We start from the raw sequence: 24432 nt of genomic DNA on the forward strand, positions 1-24432 counted from the left end.
GCTCAATATATGGATAAATACACACAGCCCTTATTCAGAAATTGTGCGTTTGAAACAAGCCATTAGGATTTCTGTCCATTTGTGATGTCATAAATAAACAATATATAGATCATCATGCGGTTTTAAATGTAAACATTCTAAATGTGTTCCAGTTTATTTCCTGTTGCAGTGTATGTAAATAACGTCAGCTGACAGGAAGTAAACATGGACCCAACCTGTTGCCTGGCAACGCAATTCCGTTGCAATTCCGTTGAAATGCACTAAAACGGAGCGTTTCAGACAGAGGGTAAATACAGGTATATTCAGGCAGACAGTATGAGGAAAATAACGTTTTTTTTTAACATTACAGCATGTCAACATGTTCTAGTAGAAACACAAAATACAAGTATGAACCTGAAAATGAGCTGATATGGAACCTTTAAGATGAAACTTCAGTGATCCTTGTTGCTGCTTTCTCTGGTTTTTCCATCCTGTTCTCCGCATACATACTGTTGCTTTGAATACTCAGTGACCAGCCCTCCTTTAAAGCGTTTAGCTAATCAGCATATAACAATAAACCTGTTAGGTAGTCGATTTAGACATTTGTGCTTGAACATGAGCTTACTGTTAGTACTAGCAGTGAGCCTGTCTGCTGCCGACAAGTCTTTTCCTGGTGTGAGAAGTATTGTAGGTGTGAGTCTCCTCCTGAACACTTGGCTACAACGGGGTAGGGTCTCAGGAGCTTGTGTTCCCAGGAGGCTTACCACTGGTTTATGATCAGTCTCAGGGCTGAAGTCTTGTTCAATGCTCTCATCATGGAGAGCTAGGTGTAGAGGATTCCACCGTTTAAAAAATGGTGGAATCCTCCAAAAGTCTCTTTTGTAAAAATCTCCTGATAAATACATATATAGGAAATAAGTACTTGCAGTAATGCATAAGTAACTTGGTACAAAAACATGTACACATTTTGTGCTGTATACAGTCCGACACTCTTTGTCTACCTCCCCACAGGGTCTCACACCAAAGGTAGATTCTCTGGCATCAGAAGAGATCTGTAGTCTACAGCAGCAGAACGGCATCCTGCGGGCCGTGGTTACCCAGATGAGGAAGGACATGGAGGGTCTCATCCACGTCCTACCCTGTCCGCAGGCCCAGCCGCAGGACTCTTTCCCTCAGCCAGTTCAGCATCCAGGAGCCGCTGCCACCACCTCCGTCACTCCTACAGCTAACACTCAGATGGACACTGGACCACCGGCCCAGTCCACTAACATCTCTCTCAAAGTCAGCCCAGCAGGTGTGGACAGCAAAAAACCTACTCATTATTACAAATACTGTGGCAAGCTACGCTGAGCTTTTTATTGTTTAGCTCCAGGGGCCAGTTTGACAAAGAGAAACTAAAACTAATACTCAGACTTCAGATAGACGTCTAAATTAATCAGTTGCACAAAGCTGTCTAGTTATTGACTATACTGTATGTATATATATATATGTATATATATATATATACTATTATATTGACATACACATCTGCATTGTTTGTCACAGTAGGTGGCTGAATTCTTTACAGTAATAAAGAAAGTAATCCTTAAGTAAGTAACTTTTACTGTGGACTGAAACTCTAACCTGTGATCACGTGATCATGTGATCATGTGATCAGCTGGTGAAACAAGGCTGCCGAAGACAGACATAGTCATCTATGTCATCTTTTTCCTCTTACATGTGGTGTGGATCCGCAGGTGGTCTGTGCTCGGAGAAACGTGCCAACACCTGTGCTTTGTCGAAGCAGGAGGTCAGAGTAGAACATACGGAGTCTGCTCTCACCAACCTCATGGAACAGGTGCTGAAGGAAACCAGTAAACTAGTTGAAGTTGACCTGTCAGTTCCAGTTGACTGCCTGGACCGGTGGTGTGGGGTTAAAGCTGCTGATCTCTTTAGTGCTGAGTCATGATTGTGGGCAAGACCCGTCCATCCATTGTATCTTAGTACTGTGTAACACTTTATTACAGGGTCAGTTCACCAGTCAGTTATGTGAGATGATGGGAAGATATTGGATAAGCTATGGCACCGACCCAGTTCCTTCAAGTTTCATCTCTTCTTCCTTCCAGAGTGCACTGATGCGACAGCTCCGAGAGGAGAACCTGTGTTTGCGGCGGCAGCAGCAGCAGGCCTCAGGTCTGATGTCTGGTGGTTTGTTTGACAGTGTGCAGGCTGCTAGAAGCAACCGTCCTGCCCTGCACACCAGACTGAAGCAGGCCGCGTCCTGCATCGCCCGTCTGAGCAGAGACAAACAGCAGCTGATAGAGCTGGGGAACCGCCTCCGTGCCCACATCACCACTGCTGGTACAATAACACACACACACTGACACACACACGCACACACCACACACACTACATTAAAGAGCAGGCAGTGTTAATATGATCAGTATCAGTAGGTGCAGTAACTAACCATACAGTAACTCATGTGTTGGGTTTATGGGGCTGTTGATCAGTAACTATGACATACTGTAGTGGTCTTAAAACTCACTTCCTGGGGGGCTATTTAATAAAGCAGAGTTACCAATTAATCCAGGCTTTTATTTAAGGAATCAGGTTTGACTGAAACCCAGCAGTCCATCATTACTGACATACTGAGCCTTTCAGCCAGAGCAAGATGCAAAATACATGCCCAGATTTCAAATATTATATCACATATTTAACATGATGGGCTGAGGAACTGAATTACTTCAAATATAGAATTCATCTGCAACAATCTCAGCACAGTACCCCAGCTGACATGTCCAATTAACAAACACATGTTACTGCTTTAGGCACATGAGTATGTCTGTAAAATAAAGCATTTGACTGTAACGTGGAGTAGCAGTTTCATAATATGCTCTTATTTTAAAGACATTTCTATATCTATTTAAAGGGACTGTTTGTAACTTCTTACACGTATAAATCATTGCGGGTCCGTGTCACAATGTTGCAGAGAGCGTCTAATTCATTCATGATTCAAATTCTACACACATCTAATATTTTTATTTTATGAATAAGTATGAATAACTATAGAGACACCATCGGTTCTATTATTCTTGTTTCCACTAGGAGGTTACCTAATCTACAGTATTACTGTAGAATCATACAACACTATGAATGTTATTATAGTAAAGCCGGCGACTAAAACAGATTCCGATCGAGAAAAAAAACTTCAGCACAGCATACGCCCTCTCTCCTGGCCTCCTAAAGGATTGGAACATCCTCGTCACCGGCCGGAGGATGGAGGAGCTAGGATCTAGGAGCTAGGAGCTAGTACAGTAGGAAGCATCATTATCAGAATGGAAAGCATGTGTGTGTGTGTGTGTGTGTGTGTGTGTCTAACAGAAGCAGTGGAGCCAGAGAGGGAGTCCTCCACAGAGGAACAAGGAAACCAACATGATCGTCTGTTTGCTCTGGAGCAGCTGCAGTACCAGCTCACCACACAGGTATCTGCTCCACATTATATATGTAGATATGATCCTAAACGTTTAACCCCTCAACACATCCGTTCACACTCAATTTCACAGGATTATTTTGTTTTACTAAATTGAAGCTAAAGATATTTTGTATTTCTATGTAAGTATTTTAATATTGGACTAAAGAAGACACAAAGATCTACTGTACGATATGTGTGTGTGTTAAGTACGGAGCTGCAGTCAGGACGTGGTTAGCCTGGCTCCACTTGAAGACTGGACACCATTTGTGGTTTCCCAGTGAGTTGATGATGGACCTATTTCTTGTAGTGGAGTGGATAACATACATTTTTCAGTAAAATCCTGCAAATGATGATTGCCGAAGGGTCGCTAAGCAAATATAAACGATTGGCCACTTGAAAATCTAAGATGGCCGCCAAATCCACCAGCTGATAAGGATTTCTCTCATAGAAATTCATCCAGTTGGTCGATTTGAGTGATCTTGGTGTCAAATTATCTGTTTTCTAGCATGCTGGATCTAATTTTGATAGTTTTAATCATTTAGAACTGCAGCATGGTGGCCAGGGAATCACGCATCAAGACCCAGCTGTTTCATTTTCCTGCCGAGAAAGTGTGTGTGAAGCTGAAATCTCGTCCCCACGTACAGGAGGAAATACTTCCTTTTTTTCTCCTCCCAGATGATTGAATCATGCTCCACCGTGAGAGGATTAAATTCACTTCAAACCAAAATATTTTATGTTTTTCCTGAACGCAGCAATTCATTGTGACACAAGGAGACAAAGCCATCAGCAACAATAGGAAGTCCCTGGATGCTGTGACCCCATGCTCTCATGAGGAAGCAAACACTAAACTGACACAAAATGGCCTCCATATTGCAGTTAAAATTGTTAAAACTATCAAAATTAGATCGAGCATGCTAGAAAACAGATACTTTGACACCAAGATCACTCAAATCGACCAAGTAGATGAATTTCTATGAGACATCGGCAGGTCAATTTGGCAACCATCGTGAAAAATGGCTGCCATCTTGGATTTTCAAGTGGCCAATTGTTTATGTTTGCTCAGTGTCCCCTCTGGAATCATCAGGCCAAATTTGGTGCTTGTATCACTATTTGCATGATTTTTCCACTATCCGCTCCACTATAGGTGAAAAAGCAAAAGAACAGACAGGTCCTGTCATCATCAGTGTGAGCTTGTCAGGTAAAGGGACCAGGCCAGGTCCACTAACCTGCTGGATTTGACAACCTACATCCACTGTCACAAACTAGGAGAAAAGAGAAGAATCACACAACAGCAGTATATGATCAGAACCACAGACAGCCACTGAGACTGCTGTGTGAGAGATGATCCTGCTGTTGGTCACTTCTCTGTGCTACCACCAGAGAGCACTGTGGCTGCACTAATGGATGTGTGCCTTCAGGAGCTGCAGTATGCACTGAGGCAGAGGGCTGAACAACTCCTACCTGGAACCAACAACCAACACCCTGCCACAGAAGGGGCTGCCAACCCTTGGTCCCAGGGGCACAGAACCACAGAGAGGCCCGAGGTTACAGCATATATTTCAATTCACATTTAGCTATCTCTAAGATTCCAGACTTTTCACACGCTCTGTGTAAAACACCTGAACTCTCCCGCTCTCTTCTTCTTTAGAGGTCCAAGAACAAAGAGAAGAGGCTGAGCCGGTCCCAGAGCTCCGTGGACGAGGGGCTGCAGCTCCGCTCTGGTCTGCCCAGGTCTCGGTTCTCATCAGAGGAGTCACTGCGCTCGTTGAAGGAGCTGTGGGAGAAACTGGACCACGGATTGAGTCCATCTATTTTCTCAGAAGGTAACCACCCCAGAATAACTAGGGCTCCACTACTGCTAACTTTAGATATTTCTTTTTTCATATTGCTGATATTTAGTCAATATTAAATCTTTATTTGGATCTTGGATATGCCTTAAAAATCACAGAGTCAGCATTTTTCCTGGTATCTCCTATCAGGTGAGAAAAAGAGCATGTTGACACCAGACCATGTTTGGAGCAGGTTGTAAATAATTCTCCACAGACGTTAGCTCTCACTGGAGAGGTCAATGCCTCCTTCTTATTCATAGGCCTCCGTCGGTCAGGGTGTGACCGTGGTTGAGGCATCCTACAGGTCTGGCTGTCTGGTACAGCGTCTCTTGTGACTGAGAAGCCCTATGCAAGAGTGGCAGTCTCGATCACAGCGGTCGCATCTGTGTGTGATTTCTGGTCTGCCTGCGTTGCTGCGTTCTTTCCTGCGGGCCCTCTTGTCTGCCGCTGCATCCTTCAGTTTTTGCTCCCCTGTCATGAGGTGTTGGTGCAAGGTGCTTCTCCACCTTGTGCGGTCAACCGCAAGAGCCTCCCAGGACTTGGTGTCGATGTCTAGGGCCTTCATGTCTCGCTTGCAGACATCTTTGAAGCGCAGGTGTTCTGCTCCCAGTTGCCAGTTCTCCATAGAGGAGGTCTTTAGGGATGCGACCATCCTCCATGCGACATACGTGGCCAGCCAGCGCAGCCTGCGCTGTCTGGGCTGAGTGTGCATGCTGGTGAGGCCAGCGCGGGTCAGAACCTCGGTGTTGCTTGTTTTGTCTTGCCAGGATATGCCCAGGATGCGGCGGAGGCTTCTCAGATGGAAGGAGTTGAGTCGTCTCTCCCTGCTTCACTGGACCTCTTATCCACCTCACTGTTTGGTTGTAAACTTTATTTCAGCCAAGGTGCACCCTCCTAATGTCACTGCATTATATGTAACAACTGGATCACTAGGATCAGCATTGATTCATGGAGAGACCTTCGTCTGGTCAGCTAACATTACTGCCAAGCAGCTGAAATATAGAGTGATATTGTGCTTTTAGCTGACGTGTGTCGTCTCACTGTTTTGAGCGATGCTCCTTCATGACTATGTAGAGCGAGCACAAGTAGTGTAAGTACAAGCGCGAGCCCCAGCTTGAGCTCAAGCTCGAGCAACAGGACGCTGACTTTCGTTGACTTAACAGCCATAGGTGTCGCTGTTAACAAGACATTTCTGATTCTTACAAACAGTCCCTTCAATAAGTATGCCAGCATTCAGTAAATCAGCTAACTAGTGGGCGTAGTCTTCTGCTTTGGGGACAGTGTGTCCAACCGCTCCGTCCAGTACGAGCAGTGGTTGGATCAGTGATGGACAGATGGAGGGAGGGTTGTAGTCTCTGTCAGTTCTCCGGGGGAACAGTTTCTCAACCGGAGCAGCTGCCAGATCAGGCTCGGACACAGTGATCAGCATCATGCCATCTAGTCATTGTGAAACCAGACAAACCTTGCACAAGGTTTCATTGCACTCATGATAACTGGCCTGCCTGGGTCAGATAGTTTATTACAGATATCAACCAGCAGTTCATTTCACTGTGAGCCAGGAGGTACAGCTGCAACGTGGAGACCGAGCAAAGAGAAAGACACGTTTATTAAATCTGTACGTAGATAAGGGGGGGGGGGTTGCTGCAAAAACCTTGTAAAGTGCTTCGGATAAAAGTGCTATACAGTATAATTACAGTCATTTACCGTTTATATATCTTTATTCACATCAAAATACATATAGGGACATAGGCAACCATGGGTTCATGTTCCTGATTTCTTTTATTCAAGTAGGTGCAGCAGTTAATGAGGAAATATCTAGTGATGTTAAAGTATTTTAAACCAGTCCTGCATCCACATCTGCTGGCACATCCTGGCACATCTTCACCTTTATTTCCATCTTTGTTCTTCCATTATTACAACAAATGGAACTATTCCACATTCACATTATTCTTTTAAAGGTCCCATATTGTAAAAATTTAGATTTTCATGTCTTTTATATTATAAAGCAGGTTTAAGTGCTATATAAACACTGGTAAACTATCAAAACGCTCAATATACGGAGAAATACACACAGCCACTGTATTCGGAAACTGTGCGTTTGAAACAAGACGGATTTCTGTCCATTTGTGATGTCACAAATATACAATATTTAGACCATTACGCGGTTTTAAATGTAAACATTCTAAATGTGTCCCAGTTTATTTCCTGTTGCAGTGTATGTGAATAACATCAGCTGACAGGAAGTAAACAATGGACCCAAGCTGTTGCCTAGCAACGGAATTCCGTTGCAATTCCGTTGAAATGCACTAAAACGGAGCGTTTCAGACAGAGGGTGAATGCAGGTATATTCAGGCAGACAGTATGAGGAAAGTAAAGTTTTTTTGAACATTACAGCATGTAAACATGTTCTAGTAGAAACACAAAATACAAGTATGAACCTGAAAATGAGCACGATATGGGACCTTTAAGACAGAGTTCCCCAAAATTCCCCACTCAGACACCCACCCAGACACCCACACATCTGAACCTAAACTTGGTTGGAGACACCAGGGAATGACAAATGTGTCATCCGTAACATCTCTCCCGTCTGCACCTAAAGGTGAGGGTGAGAGGAGCAGGAGGGAGGTGGCTGAGTCTGGTGGTGCTGGAGTCCAGATGACGGTGCATGGAAGCAGAGCTCCTATCCATAGCCAGCCCCCAACTGAGGTCCAGCAGAGGAACCCCTCTAAAACACACTCAAACACTACCAAGACCAGCAGACCTGGATCCACTGGCAGGATGTGCAAGATCAGAAACTACAACGTTAAAAACTGACACCGTGTATAGGACAAACTGTCCGACTCAGCCTGTGAAAACTGTTGTATAAAATATTTCATGGCTCTAGACGAGCTGATTATGTCATAGTGATTCATACCAGAAGGCCTGCTGCATGTGACAAACCAGGGACATAAATTAGCTTCTTCCAAATGATCCTGGTGGCACGAGTACACACAAGAGTAACAGCATCAACAAGAGAAACACATGCTTCAAATACCAAAACACAATATTCTTCATTACATGTCAGAATAAGAGCATATCTTTTATATATTTTACTGTTTCTTGCAACATCAGCACTCACGTGTCTGAGCAGTTAAGGGACCACAATAAAAATAGATCTATAGGCTTCTAGTATATTGTGTATGATCCTCAATAATATGTGTTAATGTATGTGTTCCCTCTGTATGTACTACTGCATTGTATTAAACTCTCTTTGTTTTCCCAAAAAACAGTTCCAAGACTTGTTAGTCAAATTGTCTGTTAACTGATTGAACAGGCAAATATGACAGCGACCCATCAGGAAAATGGAGCCGATGTGGGCTCCTAAAGTCAAATCAAGTTGTGAATGGGGTCTTGACCAAAGTTAATGCACCCAGCAGGTTCAGCGTTATCCCCACTCTCTCTCCACACACGATCTGTCATCTCTCCACTTTCTACTATCCAATAAAGGCAATAAATACCAGAGGAAATCATTTGAAATAAAACCACCAAATAGACAATCATCATAACTGCAGGTACTAATATGAACTTGTTAACACTATGTGATGAATCCTTCATGGTGACATGACTCCTCTCATGATGCTGCAGAGCACAATCCAATCCACTCTTCTGGGATTCCTTTCTATTAAACATGTGCATGAAACAAATGTCTATGAAGCAACATTATTAAATTTATTTTTATGTGCTATGAAATTAATTTCCATAAAGCAAACTATTTCTATAAGACTCAAATTGTATACTTATAGTTGTGTCTGGAAGCCAGCTGTGTGTTTGCCTGCTGATCACAGCTCAGTCATAGACACAGATGTGTCTCTGGGGTCACTGTCTTCCTGTCTCTTATCAGTGCAGCTGACAGTAGGTCAGTAGCAACAACTCTCTCCTGAGAACATCATGCTATCTGACATGATGAACTCCAGTAACCCCGACGAGTCACACGAGCATCGCCCACTACGTCATCACTTGGGTCCCGCCTTTTAATCACCCTATCGCCGAACAGCGCCCTCCCCTCTGTTGTGATTGGATGACGCCTCACACCCCCGCTCCGTGATTGGCCTGTTTTACATGTCATTCATAACAGCGTGGACGCCGGTCTGCTGTCATGTTCACGGTCAATGTAAAGCCTGAACCTGCTCACGGTTCACAGACCCCCCCCCAGTTTATTCATATCTACATATAAATATATAACTGCACACCATCACTTTGTGTTTTACACTATCAGAAATACTGTCATTTATTAAAATGAAGAAATATTATTATAAAACCCAAATACTATATGAAATATGAGCTAATCAACTAAAATGTGTGTGCTGTTAGATATGACAGGTGACCAGGACATGTTGTTATGTGTGCTCCAGCAGCAACATGGCTCTGGGATGTTAATACAGGTGTTGTTATGTGCTATAGCACCATGGCTCTGGAATGTTAACGCAGGTGTTGTTATGTGTGCTATAACACCATGGCTCTGGAATGTTAACGCAGGTGTGTCTGTGAAGGGATGACACCTATTCATGTCCACATATTACATGTTCTCTTTTGCTGATCTACTGACTTTACCTCTAGTGCTACCATGAGGTTTACTTTTTTAAAAAAGAAAAGAAACATGTCAACAACTAGAAGATGGATTATGGTTATTATAGTTTAGCACCTCCAGTCATGGCTCCCAGAGGATGAATTGTAAAAACTTGGATCCTGTGATCTTTCAACTATATAGTGCCTTCATCTGGTAAAACATCCACCTGGACCCTCACTTTGATCTATGACCAAACACTTGCAAAACTAATGACCACCAACCTCAGTGGATGTATTTAGTGCTAATTATCAGATGTTAACCCAACACTAAGACGGTGAACATTACACACTACCTGCTAAACATCAACATGCTATAGCATGAGCATTATGAGCATGTTAGCATGCTGATCATCACACTTAGAAGTCACTGATCAACAAACCCTGTCACCAGCTGGAGGCCGTTTGACAACTATTCTCAGCTGAGTTGTGTACACTATTCATTCATGTTTCCACTGGAACATTGCTCATGTGCAATGTCTCTATTTGACACCCGAGAATGACAGTTGAAGAACAAGTCAGTGAATGTGAGGGAGACATGTGTGTCTGTGGTCGGTCCACCGGGGCCCTGCAGGGGACCGAGACACTAACTTATGTTCTCTTAAAGGCAGATGAACACTGTCTGTCTGTCCGCCTGTCTGTCTGTCTGTCTGTGTGTCTGTCTGTGTGTCTTTCTGTCTGACTGTGTGTCTGTCTGTCTGTCCGCCTGTCTGTGTGTGTGTCTGACTGTGTCTGACTGTGTGTCTGTCTGTCTGACTGTGTGTCTGTCTGTCTGTCTGTGTGTCTGACTGTGTCTGTGTGTGTGTGTGTCTGTCTGTCTGTCTGACTGTGTGTCTGTGTGTGTGTCTGTCTGTCTGTCTGACTGTGTGCGTGTCTGTCTGTCTGTCTGTGTGTCTGTCTGTCTGTCCGCCTGTCTGTGTGTGTGTGTGTGTGTGTGTGTGTGTGTGTGTCTGTCTGTCTGACTGTGTGTGTGTCTGTGTGTGTGTGTGTGTGTGTGTCTGTCTGTCTGTCTGTCTGTGTGTGTGTGTGTGTGTGTGTGTGTGTGTGTCTGTCTGTCTGTCTGACTGTGTGTCTGTCTGTCTGTGTGTCTGTTTGTCTGTCTGACTGTGTGTCTGTGTGTCTGTCTGTCAGTGTGTCTATCTGTCTGTCTGTCTGACTGTGTGTGTGTCTGTCTGTCTGTGTGTCTGTCTGTCTGTCTGTCTGTCTGACTGTGTGTCTGTGTGTGTGTGTGTGTGTGTGTGTGTGTGTGTGTGTGTGTGTGTGTGTGTGTGTGTGTGTGTGTGTGTGTGTGTGTGTGTCTGTCTGTGTGTCTGTCCTGCCCGGTCCCGGTCCCGGTCCTGCCGGCGGCAGTGTGCTCGTCGTGCTGGGCGGAGCGGGTCGGAGCTGGGCGGAGCGTCGGATGAACTCCAGTAACCCTCCAGTCCAGTAGCTGTGTGTGTGTGTCTTCGGGGGCGTTGAGCGAGCTGAGCCATCACAGGCTGGATCCCGGAGCCCTGCCTCTTCTCTCATTGGACTGCGCGGCCGAGCCAAGCTGTCAGCCCATGTGGCGTGGCCAGGACGGATGTGAGACATTTAAATTCATCAGAGGAAGAAGACTCAAAGAAGCACAGAGGCTCAGAGACGGTGAACCGGAGACAGAGACAGTTACAGTCAGAGGAAGTCCTCCTGAGAGACACACAGGTAAGACAACCTTCACCTGCACCTCCACCAGCTGCTGCCCGGTACTGGATGCTTTAACCCGGGTCTGGGGACAGAACTAGACTCGAACTATCAGCCGGGTTACTGTGGCACTGCTTTTATTAACAGCAGCATGGGACAGTGTAAAACAAATACTCATTTAATGAACGGTATTAACGTTACTTGACATTTTGTCTTCTACATTATTCTACTTTAATGTTATGAAGTTACCTACTGTAGGCTGTCACTCTGCAGCTGAACCGGTGGAGGTGGATCTCATTGTTGGCATTGTGTGTCCTCTTGATGGAGATCAACTGCAGTCAGTGTGGAGCTCATCAGGGCTGTTCTTTGTTATTGTGTTATTATTATAGTTATAGTGATGCTGCTCCTTCTGATATTTAGTCACAGTAGTGACACAAACCATGATTACTAGTCTACAGGTAGCTAGGTCAATGAGGTAGTGATGATAAACCACGATTACTAGTCTACGGGTAGCTAGGTAGCTAGGTACGGGTAGCTAGATCACTGAGGTAGTGATGATAAACCATGATTACTAGTCTACGGGTAGCTAGGTCACTGAGGTAGTGATGATAAACCATGATTACTAGTCTACGGGTAGCTAGGTCACTGAGGTAGTGATGATAAACCATGATTACTAGTCTACCGGTAGCTTGGTCACTGAGGTAGTGATGATAAACCATGAATACTAGTCTATGGGTAGCTAGGTCACTGAGGTAGTGATGATAAACCATGATTACTAGTCTACGGGTAGCTAGATTACTGAGGTAGTGCTGATAAACCATGATTACTAGTCTACGGGTAGCTAGGTCACTGAGGTAGTGATGATAAACCATGGTTACTAGTCTACGGGTAGCTAGGTCAATGAGGTAGTGATGATAAACCATGATTACTAATCTACAGGTAGCTAGGTCACTGAGGTAGTGATGATAAACCATGATTACTAATCTACAGGTAGCTTGGTCAATGAGGTAGTGATGATAAACCATGATTACTAGTCTACCGGTAGCTAGATCACTGAGGCAGTGATGATAAACCATGAATACCAGTCTACGGGTAGCTAGATTACTGAGGTAGTGATGATAAACCATGATTACTAGTCTACGGGTAGCTAGGTCAATGAGGTAGTGATGATAAACCATGATTACTAGTCTACGGGTAGCTAGGTCAATGAGGTAGTGATGATAAACCATGATTACTAGTCTACGGGTAGCTAGGTCAATGAGGTAGTGATGATAAACCATGGTTACTAGTCTACGGGTAGCTAGGTCAATGAGGTAGTGATGATAAACCATGATTACTAATCTACAGGTAGCTAGGTCACTGAGGTAGTGATGATAAACCATGATTACTAGTCTACCGGTAGCTAGATTACTGAGGTAGTGATGATAAGCCATGATTACTAGTCTACGGGTAGCTAGGTCAATGAGGTAGTGATGATAAACCATGGTTACTAGTCTACGGGTAGCTAGGTCACTGAGGTATTGATGATAAACCATGATTACTAGTCTACGGGTAGCTAGGTGACTGAGGTAGTGATGATAAACCATGATTACTAGTCTACGGGTAGCTAGGTCACTGAGGTAGTGATGATAAACCATGATTACTAGTCTACGGGTAGCTAGGTGACTGAGGTAGTGATGATAAACCATGATTACTAGTCTACGGGTAGCTAGGTCACTGAGGTAGTGATGATAAACCATGATTACTAGTCTACGGGTAGCTAGGTCACTGAGGTAGTGATGATAAACCATGATTACTAATCTACGGGTAGCTAGGTCACTGAGGTAGTGATGATAAACCATGATTACTAATCTACGGGTAGCTAGGTCACTGAGGTAGTGATGATAAACCATGATTACTAATCTACGGGTAGCTAGGTCACTGAGGTAGTGATGATAAACCATGATTACTAATCTACGGGTAGCTAGGTCACTGAGGTAGTGATGATAAACCATGATTACTAGTCTACGGGTAGCTAGACCACTGAGGTAGTGATGATAAACCATGATTACTAGTCTACGGGTAGCTAGGTCACTGAGGTAGTGATGATAAACCATGATTACTAGTCTACGGGTAGCTAGGTCACTGAGGTAGTGATGATAAACCATGATTACTAGTCTACCGGTAGCTAGGTCACTGAGGTAGTGATGATAAACCATGATTACTAGTCTACCGGTAGCTAGGTCACTGAGGTAGTGATGATAAACCATGATTACTAGTCTACCGGTAGCTTGGTCACTGAGGTAGTGATGATAAACCATGATTACTAGTCTACGGGTAGCTAGATCACTGAGGTAGTGATGATAAACCATGATTACTAGTCTACGGGTAGCTAGATCACTGAGGTAGTGATGATAAACCATGATTACTAGTCTACGGGTAGCTTGGTCACTGAGGTAGTGATGATAAACCATGATTACTAGTCTACGGGTAGCTAGGTCACTGAGGTAGTGATGATAAACCATGATTACTAATCTACGGGTAGCTAGGTCACTGAGGTAGTGATGATAAACCATGATTACTAGTTTACGGGTAGCTAGGTCACTGAGGTAGTGATGATAAACCATGATTACTAATCTACGGGTAGCTAGGTCACTGAGGTAGTGATGATAAACCATGATTACTAATCTACGGGTAGCTAGATCACTGAGGTAGTGATGATAAACCATGATTACTAGTCTACAGGTAGCTAGATCACTGAGGTAGTGATGATAAACCATGATTACTAGTCTACGGGTAGCTAGATCACTGAGGTAGTGATGATAAACCATGATTACTAGTCTACGGGTAGCTAGATCACTGAGGTAGTGATGATAAACCATGATTACTAGTCTACGGGTAGCTAGGTCTATCCTGGACCCAACGGGGCCTTACTGTAGCTGTAGGTTGTGAACTTAGTGTTGCCTTCCTCTGGTTTGAAGGTGGATTTGACTGATTGTGTGTTACTGTAGCTGGGTGACAACAGACCAACTGAAGGCCATTGCATTGAGATTAGAACGTGTGTAGGGACTGACTGACTGGTACCAGAGTGTCTCTGGCTACAACAAGGCTGAGTTAAACCAACAAGAAAAACAAGCATGACGACTTAAAGACGAGAATAAATTCTTTTACATGTGGTCGAGGAATTTTCTGTGTGTGGGTGTGGTGGTAGCCAGGGGCTGGTAATGAAAACAAACAATCCACCATCTTTAGTTCCAACTGCATTGTCATAGTGCAACTAATAGAAAATATCTGGTCACCAACTAAACAACAAAACATCATACTAAGAAATGTTTCTAAATAGAAGTTGATGAATAGAAGTATGGTAATCTCCTTAAATCTAAATTTCTCAAATCACTAAATAAAATGTCTGTTTGATAATAATAATAATAATAATAATAATAATAAATGACACACACACACACATACAGTATATATACTGTATATACAGTATGTCTCCATTTTGTTTCCACCTTCAGGCTCTTTCCACCAGGCTGTGTGACAAGTCGGGTCTTGTTGTGGAGTAATGCTGATGAGCTAAGCAGTCTAAAAACCAGAATGTTAGGGCTGATAGGAATACAATAAGGGATACCTGTAGAAGACAATGCAGACACTCATCTAGGCCTGTCGCGGTAGTCAGTGTTAGTGGCTACACGGTGTTCGGTCATACACCGATTACAGTACTTGCCCACATTGTTGTTTTGCTTTTTTATAGAAATTAAACTTTCACCTATTTTGTTAATTATAGGTTAATTATCTGCTCAGAGCAGCAGGAATCAGATTTGACACACGGGACGAGAGAGAGTTGACAGACAAGACGGTGGCGGAGGATTTGGTGTCAAGCAAAAGCGTCTTGTTTGGTCATATTTTGGATTTAAACCCAATGCATTACGGGAACCATAACGTTAATGAGGTAATCTCCGTGCAGAGGACCGAGTGGTCACAGCCGGTGTGCGTAGCGAAAGCCCAACCGGAGACGACAGACGCACAGTTATCCAACGTTACCGATCAAAGTAAGTGCTCTACAGAAATTGAGCGTCATCTTTTCTTGCAAAATGTCCGGTGTAATCGGTAACACCGGTGTTGTCACCATTTTATCAACTGGTGGTAAAGTTTCCTCATGTGACATCCGTCCATTCATCCTTGTTGAGTATAAGTTGGAATGATTGCCAGCAGCGTGAGGCTGCAGTGGGGGGGACAGCCACAGTTTAAAGAGTGCTGAGTAACTGTACAGTGTGCGTGTTGATAAGCCCAGATTGCTGCTAGCAGATAGTCTCCTTATGCCTTCAGTCATGTTCAGGGTGTTATCTGTGTTGTGATCTGGGTCAGGTAAGGATAGCTATTGTACTGAAGGTGCTACATCAGGTCTAATCCCCAGCCAGTGTATCCTGGAGTCCAAATCCCTTCAGCTACTGAGCCACAGAGAGGCCAGGACAGCCTGTCTTACTGTGACCATCCTGCTTCTACCTACTACCATTACATCCCTCATACTACCATTACATCCCTCATACTACCATTACATCCCTCATACTACCATTACATCCCTCATACTACCATTACATCCCTCATACTACCATTACATCCCTCATACTACCATTACATCCCTTACACTACCGTTACATCCCTCATATTACCATTATCCTGCACTGTCTGAAGCTCACCTCCTTGTCTACGTTTTCTTGTTTTGAGAGCATTACAGAGTGCATTATGGGTTACTTTGGCTGTGTCCATTCTCTCACGCTCCTCTCATTTTATTGTACTTGACCTTTTGTCGTCCTCCTCTGATGCACCAGTGACACACACAAATGTAGACGGAGCTGAATGGAACTGAAATACAAAAAGCTGAATAAATGAGGGGAGAAACATGATGCATGCAAATCAGGGTTCTAACTTCACTTTATTCATCACCGTCCTCAGTAAATGCTGGCCGTCCACATTATGAAATGGTGTTTTTTCTACGATAAAATGATTTTGAAAGTGATGCATAGTATAGATAATAATAGACAGAAGAGGCCTTCATGTAACAACAAAGCCAGCTGCGCTGCCTCACAGTATAAAGTTCCACAAAAAGCAAAAAGAAACAACCAGTAGCCACATCCAGCCTAGTGCTGTCGCTATTTAACTGCTTCGAACGAGGCTTTATGTTCCCACAGTCTCTCTCAGTATGACATACTCCAACACTGATCCAGCCAGTGTGCCTGCCTACAATCCAAGCTAGCCACATTAGCCAACATGCTAACGCTAAGTTCAACAGGCTAACCTGCAATATAAATAGTAAAACAACATAAAAATGAAAAATGTACGTGCAGCTTATTGGGTCACAGACAGTCGGTATCGATCCATCTTTGAGCTCCGGTTTTGGATTGAATCCCGCTGTGTGCTGGCCCTCATTGAGAGAGAGTTTTCAAGTTGTTGTGGGGACATTTAAGTGAACAATGAAGTTAGTCCACTGGGTCTTCACATCCTCAGATGATGGAAGTCTGTTGGTTCTTGCAGCCAACAACAGAACAGAACAAGTAGCGTGCTTTACTCGTACCACATTACCAGGTCAGCGATGGAGAGGAAATAACAGTGGTGAACAACGAGGTAAATCTTCTCTAATCCTCTGTCTGATTATGGAAAAATTAAGAAACTGTATTAATAATATAACATTAAGAAATACGTTCAGCATAGCCAGCCAACTGTAACTTAGTTTCTAAACGCAACTGAATAAATCAGTGCAGAGTTATTTAGCTTGATCACCTTGATCCTGTGATCTAAGCCCCCCTCCCTCATATTTAATAATATTATAATAATAATTATTTCAGTCATTTCTTGACAATGTTGTTTTTTCTTTTCTTTGGTTTTCCAAACTACAGTTGCAGTGGCACAGTTTTATTAGAAACCTACATATAATGGTTGGAAACCTCTCTTGCAACGTCTGATGGTTAAAACGTGAACACACTATAGGAAAACAGCAGGTCTGAGATCTGTGTTCTTTACCCGCACACGTACCAAGCAACTTTAGCTAGCTAGACAAACTGTCAGTGAATGTGTGTTGTAGCTTTTGAAGTGATTCTGTTCTCACAGAAACTATAGGGCCCTACCTTAATGCTGCCATCAGTCTGTCGCTGGCCCATGCGGGGCCCTCGTCAAAAAAGACTCTTGGGCCCCATCTTAAAGATGGAAGGAAACCCTCCATAGTCAGGACCCAAAGAACTAGATCGCGGGTACAAGCGGCCGAAATGGGTTTCCTCAGGAGGGTGGCTGGCATCTCCTTTAGAGATAGGGTGAGAAGCTCAGTCATCCGTGAGGGACTCGGAGTAGAGCCGCTACTCCTTTGAGTTGCCAGCTGAGGTGGTTCGGGCATCTAGTAAGGATGCCCCCCCCTGGGCGCCTCTTTAGGGAGGTGTTCCAGTCACGACCAGCTGGGAGAAGGCCACGGGGAAGACCCAGGACTAGGTGGAGAGATTATATCTCCACACTGGCCTGGGAACGCCTCGGGATCCCCCAGTCAGAGCTGGTTTAATACTAAAATGACTAAAGGCCCTGATGTACTCCCAAACAGATGTGGACAGCTGACATGAACACAGCTGTAAATACTGCAGAGCTGCATACAGTATTTGTTAACATGTGCTGTCGGTGCGTACAGTCTGCAGACCATTGTGGACATGGGCAGATGATGAAATTGTCACAGGGAGCCTCTCACTCTGTCAGACACTTAGGAACCTATCTTAAACCCGGCGCAAAGCAGCGCACAGCACAACAGTCATTGCTAGTTTCAGACCGACGCAGTTGTCATTTTTGCATCCACGTTGTGTAAGTAGCAAATGTACTTGCGCCCAGGGTCTGAAATTTTTTTTTTTTCACTTCTTGCCTCTGTGGCAGCAGACAAGTATTTCTTTTGTCTGCCACTCAGACATTTGATCTGCCACTTCTGAAATCTCTGCACTAAATGAAGGAATAATATTTTAGATCTGATGTCATTCAATGTTCCATATATTTCACATAAAAATCATTATATACATGGTAAATTAAGGTGTTGTAATTAGACCGTGGAGGGAGGGTACTGTACACAGTACTGTACTGTACTTTGTTATTGTTATCTGTAGTGGTTATTTGCATAAAAACACAAATCAAATGATTGAGTATTTAAATATTTGCTTTGATTAAAAAAAATCTTGCTAAGTTGTTAGGAAGTTAAACAGGTCATAATTCTCTCTTTAATATCTATTTTATATTGATGTGAAAACATCTCCTTCAAACAACTGGATTCATTCAAGTTTCTCACCAAAAACTACGTTTTACGAGATTACATTTGAACACATCATGATAACGTTGTAACCTTCACCCAAGCGTAACTGACGGAAAGCATCAATAAGAGGAATTGAATGGTCATGGAGGCATGCGATGCCAAGAAAGCAGACAACTACGGTCCTCTGTTCCCATCTCTAGTGTTTTCCCTGCCTGCCAAATTGGCAGATGTCCTGATGATTTCACCCGCCACTGCCATCAATTTACCCACATTTGGCAGGTGCTAATTTCAGACCCTGCTTGTCCCCATCTGGGCGTGTTGGTCTTAAATGAGGTGTGGTCAGATGCATTGTTGGTGCATTGCTGTCTTGAGGCAGCAGAAAGCGATTGGGACATTGACCAACAAAAACCTGGTCTAAAGTCTGCTGCAGTATTTTCCTGCTATTTAAAAGGGCTCATTATTCAGATAGTAAGATGAGTCTACAGGCAGTTTGACAACACGTGCACACTCTGTTACACACACACACACACACAGGACGCAGCTCCTCCTCCTCAGTTAAACAAGTTCATCAGTTAATCGGTCATTTGCTCATATGCAGTCAAATGGAGTTGTTGATGGGACAGAGGACTGGGAGACGGCGGAAGGACCACATAGCTGTCCCTTCCCTCCTTTCATAGTATGCCGTGGCAACATTAAATCAGCCCCTCCCACCCCCCTGTCAGTGGACAGCGACAATTAGTAAACAGAGTGCCCTCCTTTTTTCACTTCCTGCCACTGTGGTCAGTAAGGATTTCTTTTGTCTGCCACTTTTGAAATCTCTGCGCTAAATGAAGGAATAACATTCTTGATCTGATGTCATTCAATGTTCGATATATTTTACATAAAAATCATTATATGTATGGTAAATTACAGTGTTCAAATTACACCGTAGCTTCTGGGGGAGTACTATTTTTGGGGGGAGGGAGGATAGTGTACACAGGACTGTACTTTGCTATTGTCTTCTATAGTGGTTATTTGAATAAAAACACAACACAACACATTAGGAAATAAATGATTGTATTTTTATTTAAATATTTACTTCAATTAAAAAAAATCTTGCCATCAGTCTGATGTGCTGACCTTTAACCAGCAACCGGAGCTCACTGTAATCTGACAGCAGTCAGTCAGAGTTAGTGCAGCTTCACTTCCTCCAACAATAGAATGTCTCCAACAGTTGAAATGAATTTGAGCCTTTTATTTGCCTTGCACCAGTTTGTATGGATTGACATTATAACGTCATCATATAGATCGAAGACATTCATTTCTCTGTCTACATGGAACATGAGGATATGTTAGGGGACCGTCAGCACCAGGGAGCTGGGGTCTGAGGACAGAGGCAGGACAGCTGCTCTACACCCGGGGGGGGGCATGCTCTCACTTAGAGTGGCTGTCTCCCAAGCTGCTAGCCCATTGGTCGATGGGTCTGCTGACACGAAAAGGCCTGGCCTAGAAACAAGGAACAAAGACACACACACACACACACACACACACACACACACACACACACACACAGTACAACATAAATATGCTCACTCATGTACACAGAGCAGACTATCAGCAGACTACATTGTCTGCTATAAGTGCTCTTTCATGCATGCTCAGAGGGACTCCTCATTCCCAAACCTGCCAGTCAACGCCAACATCATTACATATGCTTCAATACTGAAACACGTTCAGAGTGAATTAATGCCTCAGGGACATTTCATATTTCATGTTTTGCTGTGATGAAGAATTTCCAAGCATTTAGCTATTCCACATATTTCTTTTTCCATCAGCTGACTGTATTTTTTGTACAGTATATCAGTGAGTGATGCTATATATATATATGCTATATAGATGCTATATATATATATATTTGTATTTTTTTTTGCCAATAAACACATTTATTCTACAGTATGGTATTCCAGAAAGGAGGCTTAGAAAAAGCTTTAGCTATTGGTTACAGCTTGACTTCAGTTAAAGTAAACCGTTACAGATTCAGGGTAGAATAGTGGAGTAGTTTAGTTTCTGTTCTTGTTCAGGCAGAACTAAACTAAAGTTGGTTAGACACTGTTTGTGCAGAATGTTGAGGAGCCAACATCATTTGTGTTGTTGGTGTTAAACTCAGTGTTGTTCAGGAGACACCAGGGGCCTGTTGGACTAAAGTGATCTGAAAGCAATGCAAATCTGTGGCAGGGTCATGTTTCACAAATCCATCTGTAGTGAGTCCTCCGGGGCTCTCACATGCTCATGCATGGGTTGGACGTTTGTTTTGATTAGTGAAGGAGGGGACACCATCTCCTCTACATCGTAGCTGGCATGTTAGTGACGGGCCCCGGAACTTAAGGAAAGTCAGAAATTCAAATGAGGTCAGGTTGGATGATTTCTAGCATGCTGGTGATTATTGTTCCACTGATGTACACTGATAGCACACATTATTCCAGATAGTGGCTAGAAAGGAGCGGCTGCAGTGTTGGTCTCTAGTATAGAAAATGCCAAGTTGAATTGAGTACTTGATTTGTCCCTGACTGGATCAGCTGATGTTGTATTGATCACATCCATCGCAGTGTGTATAAAATGTGTACCACTCATATTGTTGACATATCTCTCTCTCTCTGTTCACAGTGATTCAGCATGGATGAGATAGTCATAGCAGGGATATCGGGCCGTTTGCCCGAGTCCAACAACCTGGAGGAATTCTGGGAAAACCTCATCAATGGTGTGGACATGGTGACGGAGGACGACCGGCGGTGGACACCAGGTGAGACCCCTCATGAAGCTGGATTTGACTGATTGTTCAGGGTCAGACATGCGTCTCTGTGCTGGAATAAAGGACGGCAGTTTGGACTGGTTGGGTGGTAATTCAATTTAAAATACACCATAACTTTACCGTGTGGTGGTTCTAGTCGTTGAGGATATCAACGACTAACACGTGTTAATCCAACACACAACAACACAGGATGACAGGACCTGTCAGGGTCTCCTCTCATATTTTCCATGTTATGCCTATATTAGATAACCGTAGAGACATGTCAGGAAATAAGGGGATCGAGAGCACAGCATCTCAACTGTCAAATGTGTAGAAATAAGTAACACACTGCCGCCTGATAATATTACAGGACTTCAAATAAAACTAGCGGCCGTGCAGTTGAATGAGCCTTTTTGAGGAGTTTGGAGAAAATAAGAAAAAAGTGGACTGTGTTGCAGGAGTGTTTTAGTATTCATTTTACACACACATCTATTCAGTCGCCCCTTCTTGTATCAACAGAAAGAGCTGCAGCCTACAGATGTAGTAAAGTAGAAAACTGGGCTGACCTGATCTAACATCAGATTTAAGTCTCTGTGTTATTGAAGAATGTTCACGTTAACTTGTTGACACAAATTAGTCCGATCAGTTTAGTGAGAGATAATACCGCAGGGAGGACTGGTAAGAGAAGCAGGAGGCCAACTATGGCCCAACCTGCCGAGGACACGCGACGGTCCCTTTCTGATTGATTCACCACAGTTAGGGATGCTCATTTTGAAAGATGTTCTTAACCGATAACCGACCCTCGTTAACCGATTATTAACCGTTAACCGACAAGATTTGTGCCTCGCACCAGCTGCAGTGTATGAGCACAACAGACAACTGAGTCTCCAGTTCACCGTCCGGGAGCGTTAACGTATCAGCTGCGATGCTGCGTGTAGTGTCGCGGACATGCAGCCACTTTCCCAGTAAAAGTCTCCACCGCACATTTAGTTTAGTTTAGCAGGTTGTCAGCTGTGTGTCTGCCCGGCGTTACGACACTCTGTCTGCCCAGATTAACGATAGCGATTGGCCAACAAACAGTGTGTGTATTTGTGCTACGTTAGCAGCTCTAGCATTGCCGGAGGCTTCTTGCTCGCCGCCGCCGCCACACACATACAGTCTGTCAGCGCGGCGTAACTTTAACGAGTGTCGGTGTGTGTGTGTTGGTGGTGAGTGTGAGGTTGTTAGTGGTGTTCTAGCTGTGATCGTAGGTGTAGCAGTGTGTGTACAGTTTATTTGTCGGTGAATAAATGCTATGAAACTACAACTCCTCCACTCCACTCAAGCGAGCCAGAGACCGGCGCCAACTTCCTGTATCCTGCAACTCCGGCTCCGCCTCTTAAGGTGGGCTGTTAAGGTGGACCAGCTTTTCTCCTTAAAGAGACGAGCCGCTCCTCTGAGCCGCTCAGCTTTTGAGTTAATTATTAACATTTCTTTTAACAGTTCTAACCGATAGCGTTAATCGGTTAAAATGCTTAATGTCGGTTAACGGTTAAACGGTTAATTATGAACATCCCTAACCACAATCACTTGAAGGAATAGTTCAACATATTAACTTTTATATGGATCAAGACAAGAAGATCAATATCAGTTTTGTGTCTGTGTGTGAAAGGTGGAGAGTTTTTGACCTCTACTAGCGCTTTGAATGACACGCTAGATGACGCACGCGCATGTGCGTCCACGCGGGTGATATAATACACATTCCTGCCAGTGATTGCTCACTATTCAACTGATCTACAGGTGGCGGTAGGGCGGGGGTAACCACAGATGGATCTCATTATTTTAACTGTTACAAAAACAAAAAACATAATAATAACATAACGTTGCTTTTTATCAAGAAATGTTGACAACATGTTCCTCAAACTCAGTGTATCCATCCACCCAGAGGCCTGTACTACGAAGAGAGTTCAACATACACAGGGTATCTCCTCGTTATCTGGCTTCACTAACCCTAACAACCGAGATCCCACTAAGCGATCCTACGGCGGTGGTTAACAACTCGATAAATCAACCCAGGGTTTCTCAGTCTGGCTGTGAGCGTGTTCACATGAACCGGGCGGTGTTTGCAGCATCTGACCAATCACAGACATGGACAAGTCTACTGATTTACAGACAGACAGGCAGAGCAGCACATTTTACAAAGGAAGAGTAAACTATATTAGACCAAGAAGTTAAACACTTAATCCAGACTAAAATTTAAAAAGCTGCCAAATACAGGAAGGACAGCTGGTGAAAGAAAAAAAACCCGATGTGTGAATGCGTAAATCAACACACTTATAGACTTAAGTCAGATATAGTTGTCTGGATATAAATAGCTTTTAGATGTGTTATGGATGAATGGATTACATTTCATTAGGCCCATTTAGAAAAAAATGCGGCGTGTATGACTATTTCAGCCTTCTTTCAGCTGCGTCCCGTCTCCGGCGGTGTGAAGCGGACCAAGTAAAAAAAATATATATAAAATAATAAATATAAAAAATATAAATATAATAGTATAGTATAATATAAATATAAATATAATTCAGAGCGGTAATCACCCACAGCATACAGCCAGCTGTCCTTCCTGCATCTGTCAGTTTAAACTGTGTTGTTTTTAGTCTGGATTAGTTACCATGGTGATATACTCCGGTAAGAAGTGAACCATCTTCGTAGGACGAAAAACCCTGAAAGGTTAACCCTGAAGTTACCTCACTAACTGGGCAGTGCGGAAGTGAGCTTGAGACCGGCTTGAGACCGGAAGGTCGCTGGTTCAATCGCCTGGACCGGCAGGATAAATCTGGGTGGGGAAAGTGAAAAAGCAGCGCTTGCCCCTCCCTCATTACCACCATTGATGTGCCCTTGAGCAAGGCCCTTA

The 24432-nt window shown here is 43.7% G+C and overlaps 2 protein-coding genes across 13 annotated transcripts in view; both read left to right on the forward strand.

Moving 5' to 3' along the window:
• Positions 1-8961, forward strand: part of ccdc57 (coiled-coil domain containing 57) — a 61770-nt gene extending 52809 nt beyond the window's left edge. For 3 of the 12 annotated variants that reach the window (XM_074620458.1, XM_074620457.1, XM_074620459.1), the window contains exons 13-19: positions 991-1273; positions 1716-1816; positions 2085-2319; positions 3340-3440; positions 4849-4974; positions 5079-5253; positions 7859-8961. In XM_074620458.1, coding sequence (XP_074476559.1) covers positions 991-1273; positions 1716-1816; positions 2085-2319; positions 3340-3440; positions 4849-4974; positions 5079-5253; positions 7859-8073 — 1236 coding nt within the window. In that variant the 3' untranslated portion in view covers positions 8074-8961. Of the gene's footprint in view, positions 1-990; positions 1274-1715; positions 1817-2084; positions 2320-3063; positions 3303-3339; positions 3441-4696; positions 4748-4848; positions 4975-5078; positions 5254-7858 lie in introns of those variants that run through there. The other 9 variants (XM_074620460.1, XM_074620461.1, XM_074620456.1 and 6 more) reach the window with 9 other exon arrangements.
• Positions 8962-11323: 2362 nt separating this feature from the next.
• Positions 11324-24432, forward strand: part of fasn (fatty acid synthase) — a 58755-nt gene continuing 45646 nt past the window's right edge. The window contains 2 exon segments of the mRNA XM_074620449.1: positions 11324-11541; positions 21416-21551. Of these exon segments, the coding sequence (XP_074476550.1) occupies positions 21425-21551 (127 nt within the window). The 5' untranslated portion in view covers positions 11324-11541; positions 21416-21424.

The sequence above is a fragment of the Sebastes fasciatus genome, chromosome 20 (genome assembly GCF_043250625.1).
Source record: "Sebastes fasciatus isolate fSebFas1 chromosome 20, fSebFas1.pri, whole genome shotgun sequence".
Classification (NCBI taxonomy): domain Eukaryota; kingdom Metazoa; phylum Chordata; class Actinopteri; order Perciformes; family Sebastidae; genus Sebastes; species Sebastes fasciatus.